We start from the raw sequence: 14,680 nt of genomic DNA on the forward strand, positions 1-14,680 counted from the left end.
GTGAAGCTCCTTTTATTCTGTTCAGCCAGAGTATTTGGATTATCAAAGCATTTTGTCAAATAGTACAGGCATGAACATTCCTGTATACTCCTTATTTCTTCTCGATGTAACATATTTTTGGCAATCATAAAGAATAATGCAAAATAGCTAACTAAATAGGTTATAACCACAGCGTTGCAATGAGAGAATTAACGTTACAGAATGAAAATGAAAAGGAATTTCAAGGTGGCTAGGGTGCATGTGTATCTTGAAGTGGTACACTGCACTGAATAAATCACAAAGGTGACTCATAAAACAAGTCATGAATACATTGGTTTGATCACTATTGTTCATTATGGCATTTACAGCTTAACTCTCTCCATACATTAGGTATCCATCCACCTCACACAATAACATTCAGGACACAACTATGTGCTAAGCACTTCATGAGACCTTAATTGAGCAATAATTTACCTAATCAAACACAGCGGTGAAAAAGGGGCAGGATGTTTCTCCATTTGTGGGTAGGAAGTGTGTTCTTTACAGAGCTAATGGGGGAAGGCTTAAAATCAACAGTGGTCCCAATAACTGCCAAACACAGCTTGTAAAGATGGCAGGGGAATATTTTCTTAGCTTTGTGGCTTTTTCTTCTCAGGTATGCCATTCGAATTCCAGCATGACAGCCAGTTAGAATGGAAAGTTTGACACACCTTTTGCTGCAAAATGCCATTGTTATGCAATTATGACAACAGAGGATTTGTAAATTTCCACAGAGAATGATTCTATGTGTGTAAAAAAGTCATGATGAACTAGAAAAGTCAGTTGTCATTGCTTTAATTTTGAGATATGGGTTACTATTGCTCAGTGTAGAAGTAGAAGCAAAATACGAGAGGAATTCTTTTATTTCGATAGCAATTTTTTCTAAACTAAAGTAGCAAAGAATATTGGATAGGGCTATCCTGCGTCCCAGCTTTTTGTCAAAACTCTTCCCACCTCGCAACAAAGATGAGCAACTATTTTCTCTGCCCTCATGCAGGGCTGGGATGTCTGAAACTTTGATCTCCCTCCCCAGTTTATTAGATTTACCCCTACACAAAGAGAATAGCAGGAATGCAGACCTTGGGATCATGTCTTGTCCACTGCCACACCAGAATTGAAAACAGGGGATTTGTGGGAGGAACTTGAGCTTTTGTCCTTGCCTGAAGGAATCTGTGATGAATCGACTTGTAATCAAATAGGGGGGTTGTTTTGCACAAGAAAAAAGGGTGTCTCTCGTAGAAATTGTAATGCTGTATATCTTTTGAGGATTACCTCGTGGAAGACCTTTGACAGATGCTTTGTTGTTTATGAAGAGCAGAGATAATAAGGCATGAAGGTTACATGGCAAGGTCACCTGGGCAGCTGAAAATAGATAAAACGTTTTTTGTTCGCCCTGGAAAAATATCAATGCAAGCCAAAAAAAAAGAATTGCAACCTTGTAGTTAGACAGTGTAATTGAAAAGAAATTTAGCATTTCATACTATTTTGTTATGTCTGTTTGGATTATCTCAGATAATGATCTTTTTTGAGTATTGAAACATTTCAATATATTTAACAAAATTCATCAATATTATCTGTCACACCATACCACTAGAATTCAATCATTATAAAGTACTGAAGTAGTCAGAAAATGGAAATCTATAGATTCATGAATGATAATATGATATCGTTTTAAACAGCATGCAAGCATCAGGTATAATAAAACAATTAAAGTAAGAAGGGCCCTAGAAAGGTGATTTTTTTTACCTCAGTTGTTGTAAATATAGAATTATAAGCTGCAAAAATTGTGATGGTTAACAAACAAGTACATTGTTCCAAGTCTAGAGATCACTTTTTTTGTGTGACTGTATCCCCCACACACTAACACCTCCTCATGGCATGGTCTCTTAGTCTTTACCTGGGTTTGGAGGTAATCTTTCGTACTACTATATGATACCACTCAGATGTTCAACTCTCACAAAGAACTTCTATGGGAGACTTAGAGAAAAGATCCAAACATTCAGATGGGAGGAAGTATAGGCTTGTCTGTCTTGAGCTGGGTGGGACAGGGCTCAGGTTGATTTATAAGTAATGCCTGATAAATATTTGTGCAACTCAACCATTCTGTGTGGTCTTTATAGTGGGAGCATGTATGTAAGCAAGTGCCTTTGTCAGTGAGGTTGGAACCAACATCTGATGTTTCTCAATTTTCAAGATTGTTTTCCTTGGCAAATTTCAATTTTCCAGTACTTAAGGTGGCAAATGAAAGAACATGAATATCTAAATGACCAGAAAATTGTACAGTAATGGGAAACTTTCACACATCCAATTTTCAGGATACATAGATTTCCTGTCCACTTGCACTTGTTTGTAGATAAGATAGTCTACAACTTAACCAAAATATAACTTTGTCATTTTATGTTGTCATTTATATGGGGTATAGATCTAACTTTAGTATATATATACTTTCAGCAATTCAGCAATGCATGTATACATTCATACCACAGTTACAGAAAGTACCTGTAACGTTACTCCACATTTATTACCTGGCTGAAAAGATCTACTCTACTCTACTCTACTCTACTCTACTCTACTCTACTCTACTCTACTCTACTCTACTCTACTCTACTCTACTCTACTCTACTCTACTCTACACTACTCTACTCTACTCTACTCTACTCTACTCTACTCTACACTACTCTACTCTACTCTACTCTACTCTACTCTACTCTACTCTACTCTACTCTACTCTACTCTACTCTACTCTACTCTACTCTACTCTACTCTACTCTACTCTATTAATGCTTTACTCCATAAGGACCATTTTGTTTTCCCTGACCTGATTTCCTCAGGTATGTGAACCCATGCCGCCCCTAATCATACCCGACAGCTGGGGGTTAATTAGCATGCAGGGTGCCTGTCGCTCTTTCCACATGGGTGGGCTCGGCCTAAAGCAGAAAAACAATGATGATAGGGTAGAAATATTTTACCTCAGGGGCTTCTGCCGCTTTTGTGACAAAAGGTAGCAAAATTTACATTAGATAGAAATGTTGCAAGATACAAGATAACTTTATTGGATGTTGCAGTGTTGCCACTGAATTGAAAAACCATGTACAATCATAAAATCTATTTACGGTAGGCGCCGCAATATCGCCAGATATCGTACGTTTAACATTAAATCTGACATGTTAAAGTATATTCCTTTGCAATGCATTTTGGGTAAGAAAATATTACCCAGAATGCTTTGCACACATCCAAACTTATCATGCAGAGAAATTTCAATCAATTTGCTGTAACTTTTTCAAGAACATGCATGAAGCATTGCATTGTTTTGCTAACTGAAGTAACTTTTCACATTCAAGTATTTTTTTACCAAAAAAGTGGGGGCTACTGTTTGCAATGTCACCTGGTTAGATGAAGGCCAGCTGCTGCTATACATGTACAATCTACTAGCTATGGAATCAGTTGTATGTCAAGGCCTAGAATCAGTTCTACAAAGTATAAATGATATAAGTAAGTGTGAAAACTAGCAAAAAGCATGATGGTGATTTGCCAAAAATGGTCGTGATAATGTATGCTTTTATCAGAAAATTATATAAGAAATATTTCAGCTCCTTTACACTTTTACACATCCATTTAGAGGTTTTGCCTGAAAGAAAGAACCGTTAATACAGCTTCACCACCCTTTGGTATCTGCAAGGAGGTTCTTTCTTGTACCTCCCTGGTATCTGTGGGTTCTCCCTCCCGATGGTGTAGAATTTACGAGGCTGTAATAGGTTTAGGTGTGCAGGTGTCAGACAGCTGGTCCCCTGGACTTTCAGGTATTCCTACACCCAGCAGGGGTCTGACAGGAACTTGGACGTCTGCCCTCACACCTCTTTGTTCTCCACTGGCTTCCTGAAGTTAGCATCCTGTTTTAATCCTTAGATTCGTAACGATAGATTGATTGGTTCTAACGACTTTGTAATGGTTTGCGGTTTATGCAAATGATTACCACATCTCCAGTCACAAGTTGATGATTAATGTTCTGTTGACAAATACAAGAATTCTAACCCTTTTTGTCACCACAGCTTTGATAGTCTAATTCTTTTGTTTGTTCAGATTTATAATATGATACGACGTTTACTTGTCCTTGGCATAACATGCAGTAAAGATAAAAGTGAAGGGAAATTTGTTGTGGATGATCAATATTGTTTACATAATCTTGTTTTTACTTTTCCAATGTGCCAAAAAAAACCTTAAAGTTTCCTATTTGCCTCAGCTGTTTTGACATTCATGCAAAAAAAAATCCCAGACCTTTCTTGAATTCTATCTTTCCATTCCATCGTCAGTCACCCAAGATTGTTTTCCTTCACTCCAATCAATTTCCGGCAAATGCCAAGTAGAGGACTTGCGTGATGTTATCTGAAATTGATCTCACAGTGGGCTCACAAGGCAATGGATTGGAAAGAAGAGATCATGACACACTTCAAGATGTCACAAAGACATGCCCTTAACGCTTGCCCATGTTGTAAATAAAGATAAGGGTTGCAATGGACAACATCACATGAAAACTTGAAATTTGGTACAAAAGTGGGAAACAAATGGCTTAACTAACAAAGGCAATACCACAGGGATTGTTATACAGGTACATATGCTTTGTGTCAAATATGATTACAAGATTGTAATCTTTCATCTTGAATTACAAGGTACAGATCCTTGAATACAGAATACACATTCTGCTGTCCCATGTTTTCAGAAAAAATAATCACTTTTCAATGCTCATTGCAGGTATTAAAGCTGACAAATTTGATGGCATACGTGGTCATCCTTTACGATTGCTACAGTTTATAAAATCGAACGTTATTTTGGTTGCTAAACACAATTTTCATGGGCTATGGTTGGACACAAAGATGCAAAGCCATCGAGGACCAATGAAATTGGCTGATACAGGATATGTCGGCACTTGATGTTTTTCTGCTCTGATGTCGATTTGATATGATTGAGGAAAGACCTCCAGACTGCATATTGTTTAGGCTGAAAAGCATACCTCCAAACACTTGTGGCTGAAATTGTTTCAAGTTGTTTTTCAAGAGGGCAAGCCAAAAACTGATGGAGGTAGGGTTGTCTGGAAATATTCTTCTAAATTTCTATCTATTGCAGGTAAATTATGAAACTCACACTGAAAGCTGAAAAAATAATTAGTAGAAAATAGTTTGTGTATGCACTTACAAATGTATTAGTCAGTCATTAGATTCAATAAACAATTCTAGTCCATCAGTACTGCCATTAAAATTTTTTTAGCCCATTTTTTCATGACAGTAAGTAATATCGCACTCACATGATGTATGAAATTTTAGGTCTGTCAAACCTGTAGTTTAATACATTGATATTGTGTTATCTTGACCCAGATATAGCTCCCCCCTCTCAGTCCTTCTAAGTGGTGCGACCCTCTTTGTTGATAGCACCACCAATTATTCGCCCCGGGCCCTCGATTCATCAAGGAGCAATCACATACCTCCGGCCCTTTCCCCTGAAACCTACTGGACATTTTTTACAAGATCGAGCTTTAGACAACGTCAGTTAAAATGATGCGGGGTAGTAGAGACAGAGATGGGCATTTCCAGGGTAACAAGAAGCCATACCGTGTGACATTTAAAGGTAAGAAGTGTAACATATTTAGGGGAACGCTGCGGAATAATGGAGTTATAGAGGTGTAAATAATGCCTGGAGGGCTTTCATAAATGTGAGCTAGACAGTAATAGCTAAATGTTAAAATCGTTCTACCTTATCTGGGATTTTTGCACAGAAAACTGTTCATACCGAGGTAGCACAAAGGAATCTGAAGCTGAAAACGATGGTGACAATTTCTTTGGTTGATGTATTGTTGTATCTGATAAGTCTGATTCCATAATATTTTTATGACATAATTATGTCGGACGTGATATCAGAATTGCCAAAACGTGAACAGTGGTACAAACTGCTAGTCCAAACAAGAAAAAAAACACATTTTTTAGGTTGCTTTACTACGAAGTGAGCAATGAATAAAATCAGAACATTGTTTCATCCATTCAGATACATTCAACCTGACTTCAATTCCTCTTCCTATTTTTGTCTCAAAATAAGATCCAGACAGAGTACTGCCTTAATTCATACCCTGCATTCTTTTGTTCCCAAGAGGTAGTGCTATGTATAGTATTCAAAAATACATTGATTATTCCTTGTTCTATATTAATGAGAGACACCTGCCATGGTAGATCATCAAAAATGACTTAGCTGTTATCTACATTTTGACAGTACATGATGAAAGGCATGGTGAACATTGTGGTGCACTTAACTGTCATTGGGTAATGTGACTTTGCCTACATTGGATATAAGATTTATAATGATAAAGAAAAAATATACTCTGCAAAAAGTACCCCAAAAAAGGGGGGAAACATCATCAAAGTAATAATAATAACTTTATTGCAAGTTCATGCCCGAAGGCTAATTGCAGACAAACAAGTACATGGGAATACATGGGAATCAAAAATAGTTATCTAGACTACTGTCAAAGTTCTAAGTTAACTAAGGTTGACTATGGTTGGGTTTGACTTCTTTTTTGAAGGCAGTGGAAAATGAAGAGACCCACGTTTTTCATCGTAAGTGGGTTTGTTGATTTTAGTAGTGATATGGATTTTTGTAAGCTATTCAAATGGTAAAAGCTAGGAGAATTAATGGAAGCTGTTTTATAATGAATGTGTTTCATTTGTATGCTGGTCCATGCTTCAATTTAAAGTTAAACATAAACCATCCTTGGAGAAGCAATTATAGGAATTGTTTATTCAAACAATTCCGTGGAGAGGGGAATGGAGAAATGCATTGTGTAACCTTCCCATGAACCAAACCATAATCAGTCAGGCATGCCTGCCGAGTCTGTTACCTTTGCTTTAACAAAACAAGATTTAATCGGTCATGCCATTCAACAATGTGGCAAGAACATTAATTATTCAGAGCTTATGACAACTTTCTGCATCGATTTATGTCAGTTATATTTCAAATTAGCCAACTAGTGAAGATAAATTGAAAAGCTCGGGTGGTACAGAATTTATAACAATCAAGAATGTTTTTTTTCTCATATAATGTATGTTTTTGTTCTATCATTTTGGTTTATTCTAAGTCCTTAGTTTCTGAACCATTTGAGATATATTCTACAGTCTAAAACTAATGAACTACGAAGACATTCTGCAAAATACGACAAGGTAGAGTATTTTACACAACCTTATATTTTTCTCAGCATTTTGTTAAGTTGAAGAATGGGTTTTTTCTAGGTGCCAGGGCGAGTAAAACGGGACAATATACAAATAAATGAAATTTTCCCACCCTCAGAAGAAGAGTGGTACAGTCCATTCTTCCCCTGTTGACTTTTATGGTCATTTCCAGACGTGGGCGGAGCCAAGGGTGGAGAAGGATCAGTTCTGCCCCTCCCCTCCAGTCATCAGGGACAGTTACACTAATTAGAACTGACACCTTCCTTATTCACAACAGCTTACCAACAGATAAAACTAACTAGCACTGATATAACAGATCATGGATCAATGGTCTGTTCTCCAGAAAAGGAAAGCCAAAAGATACTGCAAATGCAGAAATGTTTGCAGTGGTTTTATGTTCGCGGTTTTCGCGGCGACCGTTTCACTGCAAACTTAAACCCACCGCAAACATTTTCGTCCAATACTGTAGCAGTATGTGACTATAGCGCTGCCACGAACTTAAAACCACCGCAAAGGCACAAACATTCCATTTTCGCCTTAGTGCGAAATAAAATCCATGCGAACTTCAATGCATCATTTGCCCCTTTTTTCTTGAAAAAATGGCTCTATTTTCCTCCGATCATTTGTAATACATGATTGAATTTGAAACCTTACTGACATGCTGTATACTGTACATCTATTTTTACCCTCGACAATTCCCCGTAGAATACCTTCGATGATTGAAACTGGTGAAAGGTGAACAAGAAATTCAGAGCACAGAGCACAGCTGTCCATAGATGATTGACAAAATGATTCAGTCTCAAAATAGGGTGCAGACTTGCAGATTAGCTTCCGGATTCCACATGGTATTATTTTTGCTACCCAACAGACAAAGAGTGCCTTGTACAGTTGAAAGAGATACATGTGTACATGCACATCTGTTTGGAATCATGGGCACCTCTCTCACCACTTGTGGCACCGCCCCTCTCCTATGTCTGACCAATGGGCTTGCGATTAAGTGATGACAGACAGGTGTGAGATTAAATCATTAGGTCATAGATGGGGATGGGAGCCAAGATGGGAGCTTGTACTGCAAGTAAGTGTCCTCTTATAGAAGGTATTTGAGCACCAATGAGGTTGATAGTCAGCTGTTAGGCGTGTTCTAGTTGTTGTTTCTCTTCTTGTTGTGGAAGGCACCCTACATGGGCTGCAAGGTCTCTGTTGGTGACAGTTCTTTGCTTGCTTTACTAGTGAAATTCGTTCAATGTAGAAACATCTATTTTCAAAAGCTGAGATGAATGAAAACACAGACTGATAATATACACTGATGTATGGTCATATACTTGACTACAAAACATTACAAAGTAATAGCCAGCCAGATTTATTTTTGTACCTTTAATAATGGTCGAGTAAATTCCTTCACATAGGAACATTTCTCAACATCTGTACACTTCCTTGAACTGGCCTCAACCTTCTAGCAGCTTTGAATGAACGGTTCCTTAGACAGACATGTGAAGGGCTGAGTAACATCTTCAGACCAACTTTCAACACAGATAGACTAGACTATACATACGGGTGCCAGGACCAACAACCCTGCTTCCCAAAAACCATAATGATCCACAATGGGGCATTGGTTTTTATAAACTAAAGTAGATTGGTAGTACAAAAAGGGTAAAATCCCAGTACAGACAACAATGTCTGAAACGTTATCTTTTAGATATCTGAAATCTACAAAGACAAAATTTTACGACATGTCTGCTTCTGGCAACAAGTGTTGTAGCGAACTATGCCATCAATGTGGTAGCTGTAATTGTTGAGACATTTTCAAGTAACTGTTGAAATGAAAAGTAACCCAAACTCTGTGCCCATTTCTTGCCCTGTGCTTTCTGTTGCAGTAGATCATGATGATTGATTGGGAGGGGGGCACCTGTTTTCAGTTAGGTGCTGCCAGACAGAGGGGTCTTTCTGGTGATTGACACCTCAGCATGGTGACATCTTACTCCAAGTCTCTAAAACCAGCTGTCAGTCTGAACAGATTTATATCTGAGGCACAATAATTCTGCTGCACAATTATCAAAACAGACAATATTATATCGATAGGTCAGTAATCTATAGAAGTTTTATTTGCAAGTTCTTGCCCAAGGAATAATTGCAAAATGAAACAGTAACGTTATATAGAAAAGTACACAGACAGTGCAAGATAACAATGGCGACAAGCAGAATAAGAGACTGTTCCAATAAGAACGGCACATGCAACTGACTGTGCTTTTTCATATACTGTATTTCAGGGTAGAGATTTTATACATGAGTTATGGGATGTCAGGCTAAAAGCTTTTGCTGAATACATAAGGCTTTCAGACAGGAGTTTGTTTATTTTGGTAGCTCTCTATCAGATGTCTCATTGAAGGCATGCAAGACCAAATCAGTCATTTCACCGAGCAAGCTGTCAGTCATATAAAGGCATTCCTTTCCAGCAGGTTTTCCATGGTCAGTGATGTGAAAAATCAAACAGAACTGTTTGTATTGGATAATGTGACTCTCAGCATCTGGACAATGATACAGCAATAATATTCAAAGGCAGAAACTGCTATATGAGAGAGTTCTGTCAGCTTCCATCCCCTTTATCCTCAGGGATTGATGTTGACAGGTGCATCACCAGACTACTGTAATTCTTGAAATTTTCACTGAGTTTTTATGTTGATTGCTTCAGCGCGATCTTAAAACCACCGATGTTTTCATTACTGTACAGTATGTGACTATAGCGCTATTGCAAACTTAGAACCGCCATGAACACTACATTTTCTCCTTACAGCAAAGTTAAGTCACAGTAAACTTAAAAGCATTTACAGTATAGCCTAGTTAGTTTTCTGTGGCTCCTCTGCTAACCAGCCAGTCTGTGGATTCTCACATTCGCACACTGTCTGGTGATGATGTCAGGTAATGAGCTAGCCCATGTGGGGCAGGCTGAGGAAAACTAACTAGGATGATGCCCAGGCTAATCAGATTCTTGTATAGCTGTTTAAATTGTGAATATTACAGGTAACATGTGCTACTGCAGAAATCGATATCGCCCCTTGCATTCTGATAAATGTTTGTCTTGTTTCTACAGAAGAGACGGAGATGATTCCGCCATACCCGCCGAGGAAGCTGTACCAGCCTCGGAACGGACTGAAACCTGCCATCTCCCACAGCCATAAGGTGTACGCGAGCGTTCACGTCAACGGTGACGGCACCATCCCCTACAACTCCGAGAAAAACGGCAAACTCGGAAAGGACCGCCGTCTCTCCCCCTTCGACCTTCTCTCGGACGATCTCGTGGTGAAGATCTTTTCGTACCTCCCCACGGACCAGTTGTGTAAATGCGCGTGCGTGGATCGGAGATGGTACGACCTGTCCTGGGAGCCGCATCTCTGGACTCACATCGACATGTCAAACGAAAAATTGGACATCGACCGCGCCTTGAGAATTCTAACATGGCGACTTTCGCGGGAAACTCCCAATGTTTGTTTAATGCTGGAGAAGATCAAATTGAGCGGATGTGAGAAGCTGACCAATAAGGGACTTCATGTGATTGCGAAACGGTGCCCGGAGCTAACGACACTGGAAGTTGCCGGCTGCTACAACATCACAAATGAAGCGCTGTACGAAGTCGTCTCCAGGTGTCCCAACCTGCAGCACCTGGATATCACAGGTGAGAACATGGGACAGGGAACAGGTGTTTTTGTATTGCATGATGTAATTATGTTTCAACCAATCACAGTTCAGGATCTAGTCGTGTGTCCTTGTCTATGTGAACAAATTAAACTAGGTCAAAATGACATCAGGTTCTCAAGAAAAAGTATGCTCAAGAAAGTTTTTTATGTAAACTGTACACTGGCAGAATAACTTTTTTAAAAATGCCATCAATATTTTTTTGGCATTCTTCCTCCTCAGTGACTTTGATTGAAAAGGCTTGCTTTTGTTTGTAAACTGCCTATGTCACAGGGATTTCGCACCCCCCTGATTTTGAACCCCCCGGTGCGAAATCCCTAGCGATCTAGCACCCCCCAGCTAGGGATCTCGCACCCCCTCCTCGAACCCCCCTAGGGATTTTGAACCCCCCCAAATATTTCGAAAGGTGCTCTGTCTGTGCAGCAATTATATTCAAAACTGCATTTTGATATAGTAAAGCCATAGTTTAACATGGTAATCGAGAGTATTACAAGTTGCTGTGTCTGACAGAACAAACATCTAAGACTCCGGGAACCCATGCCCTGGACTAATGTAACGCTACTAGTATTTCAGCACAGCGCGATGATGGTGACTCTCTGTGCACGATGATTCGTTGTAATATTCTTCCTTTGTGCCATGAGGAATGTACGATTAGTTCATAGTTTTACTTCAATGTTCATAATTGATTTTTTAAATTATTTTAGAGACTTGAATAACATTTTATCATACAAAATTATATCACATATTGAATGGATGACTTAAATAGGGTTAGAAAAAAAATTATCGAAGCCTTAATCGAAATCTTATGACATTTCTGAGTAAGAATTATTAGTTATGTAATGTTAAAAACTACGGGATAAAAAAAATGTCGCCATCAGGATTTGAACACAAGAACCATGACTCCCAGATAGTCATTGCACAACCCGCTTCGTTAGCACTTCAGTCAACAGAGCATTTGAAATGTCAGTTATAGTTACCAATCAATTTGTTAAAAAGATAGCCACTGGGAATTATGAATGCCGTAACAGAACACATACTACCCTGGGGGTGCGAGATCACTAGAGGGGTGCGAAATCGCTAGGGATTTCGCACCGGGGGGGTGCAAATTCACTAGTGATTTCGAACCGGGGGGGTTCAAATTCACGGGGGGTACGAGATCCCTGTGACACCTACATGTATGTAGACCATATACTCTCTATCCGGTTAATGCTTTACTTCCTAAAGTCATGAATTGCTGGTCTTTTTCGTCTCCTTTGAAATCCAACCTTGCATGCAAAACCACCTTGTAGTCATTTACACCTGTCAATGACAGTGTTGTCCGTCAATTTTGGCAACAACCAAAATGACAACCACAAACCAACACACTGCGGTGCATTGTCCCATCCCATACTGCGTACAGTCACTGTAACTGAGACGTCGAAATGCCAAGAGGCAACAGAGGCATGGCGGAAAGTCTCGGTCTATAAAAAATCACAATGGCTGAGGGACCCATGAAAACAATGCATGGATAATATTACTTCTGTAAGGAATGTAAACAATGGAGCAAAAACATGCCATCATAAATTTCTGCCATACTTTGTGACATTTATGAGGGGTGTGTCACCATGGAAGCGTTCTATTCATCTCTTATCTAATCTTTCTATCATTGGACAGTATTTCAACTGTCGTAAAGTTTGGAGGGTTGTTAATCATGCTAGTGTTTCAACTTTTAATGGCTTTTCAAGTTAGATGTACTATGAGATGCAAGAGGACTTTGAGTCTGACTAATTACTAAGTTATAAGCATTGAATTTGTCATTTCTGTTTGTATATGGGCTAAATTTTTGTCAGCAAAGTAAACTGTCAATAAAATAATTGTAATGAGAATATCATCATCATCAACGTTACCCCCAGATAACAACATCGGGCAAAGTATCTATACATAGGGGGCAAGGATCGAGACCCCAGGCTAGGGCAGGCAGGCTTCTATGGTATGGGGGAAGAAATCAATATGGCAAAAATATGTTCGTTCATTCACAATCTAAACTCTAACTCATATTTCTTAAAGTATAGCCATTGGGAATACTAAGCCATTAAGTTGCTCTGCCTGTTGTTTTCGCAGGTTGTCCATGTATCACCTGTATCGCCCTCACCCCTGAGGCGACCATGCGGGCCTGTCCGCTGCACGGTAAACAGATCTCCCTCCAGTACCTGGACATGACGGACTGTTACGGACTGGAGGACGCCGGGCTCAAGGTCATCGCTAGCAACTGTCGCGAACTCACGCGCTTCTATCTGCGGAGGTGCGTGCGGATTACGGACGTTGGCGTTCAATACGTGGCGAATAACTGCGCCATGTTGAAGGAGTTCAGCGTGTCGGACTGTCGTAGGGTGACCGATTTCGGGATCCGGGAACTGGCGAGGCTCGGTGCACAGCTGAGGTACCTGAGCGTCGTACATTGCGATCAAGTGACCGACGTTGGCATCAAGACACTCACGAAATACTGCAACAAACTCAGATACTTGAATATCCGCGGATGCGAACTTGTGACGGACACTGGAGTGGAGTACCTAGCTCGGCAGTGTAACAAGCTGCGGTCGTTGGACATCGGCAAGTGCTCGCTTGTAACCGATCGCGGACTGGAGGTTCTCGCGCTGAACTGTCCGCTGCTGAAGAAGCTGAGCCTGAAGTCGTGCGAGAGGATCACCGATCGTGGTGTTCAGATGATCGCGGCGAACTGTACGGACCTTCAGATGCTGAACATTCAGGACTGTAAGATCTCTACAGAGGCGTACCGCTTCGTGAAGAGACACTGTAAGCGGTGCATCATCGAACACACAAATCCTGGCTTCTGCTAGAGTTTCCTACAAACATCAAACCATTGCCAAATGGCTGCCTGTCAATGACATACTTTTATAAGATGATCTTCATGTAAATGCCATGATACAGAATTGTAACACATAAAAGGGCCAGTTTTATATATTTACCTTGGTATGCTTCGCACCTGCAAACTGGATGGCAGATAACTTGGCATGCAAAGGGGTTAACTATCATGCCAGACAACAACATGGCAGTGACAGCTACTGGCATACATGTATGCTGATGTTGGAAACTAAATGGCGGTACAAAATTGACTTTTTAACTGTACATATCTCAACACTTAATGTTAATAACTTGTGAAGGGGGAGGGGAGAATGTACATGACATCTATTGACTGTGTGCTTGTGATGTTTTATTGTAAATTATCTGCTTTTACATAATAGTATGTGAATGTTTTGATGTGAAACTTTCATAAGTATCATCAGAAAAAACAGTCAAGGTTTGTGAAGACAATCACTCTATTTATTGATACATCACAAATTTTCCTATATTTCTCATATCTGCTTGTACAGCAAACTCTCATAATCTATGCACTACAAAACATTCTCTGAAAATATTTTCAAAAACTTTATTCTGAATAAAACTAAAGAACAATTTGTTCACTTGCTGATAGATGTATCACAAATTTTGCTAGACAAATTTGCAATCATGGTTTGATCTTGGTTTGAAAATTGCTGGTTGTTGACAAGGGTCATTGGCCTGTAGTTGTTTATAAAGATTCTTTGTTACATGTAGAACATGTAACACATGTACCCAAGGCACACTAGTAGGTTTTGCAAAATATACCGGCATATCTGAATACATGTAGATGAGTTTTCAGCTATAATGAGGAATTCTTTCATAGAATACACAAGCGAACATGTAAGTTATGTAGCACAGGGACAACTGACCCACACGAGGAATGC

General features: G+C 39.5%; 1 protein-coding gene across 4 annotated transcripts in view; it reads left to right on the top strand.

The window, feature by feature from the left end:
- The window catches only part of LOC136445983 (F-box/LRR-repeat protein 7-like), a 33,741-nt gene extending 19,623 nt beyond the window's left edge, over positions 1 to 14,118 (top strand). For 2 of the 4 annotated variants that reach the window (XM_066444239.1, XM_066444242.1), the window contains 2 exons: positions 10,315 to 10,896; positions 13,017 to 14,118. In XM_066444239.1, coding sequence (XP_066300336.1) covers positions 10,315 to 10,896; positions 13,017 to 13,753 — 1,319 coding nt within the window. In that variant the 3' untranslated portion in view covers positions 13,754 to 14,118. Of the gene's footprint in view, positions 1 to 5,445; positions 5,638 to 8,228; positions 8,302 to 10,314; positions 10,897 to 13,016 lie in introns of those variants that run through there. The other 2 variants (XM_066444240.1, XM_066444241.1) reach the window with 2 other exon arrangements.
- Positions 14,119 to 14,680: the final 562 nt, after the last annotated feature.

Source organism: Branchiostoma lanceolatum, chromosome 12, assembly GCF_035083965.1.
Source record: "Branchiostoma lanceolatum isolate klBraLanc5 chromosome 12, klBraLanc5.hap2, whole genome shotgun sequence".
NCBI lineage: Eukaryota > Metazoa > Chordata > Leptocardii > Amphioxiformes > Branchiostomatidae > Branchiostoma > Branchiostoma lanceolatum.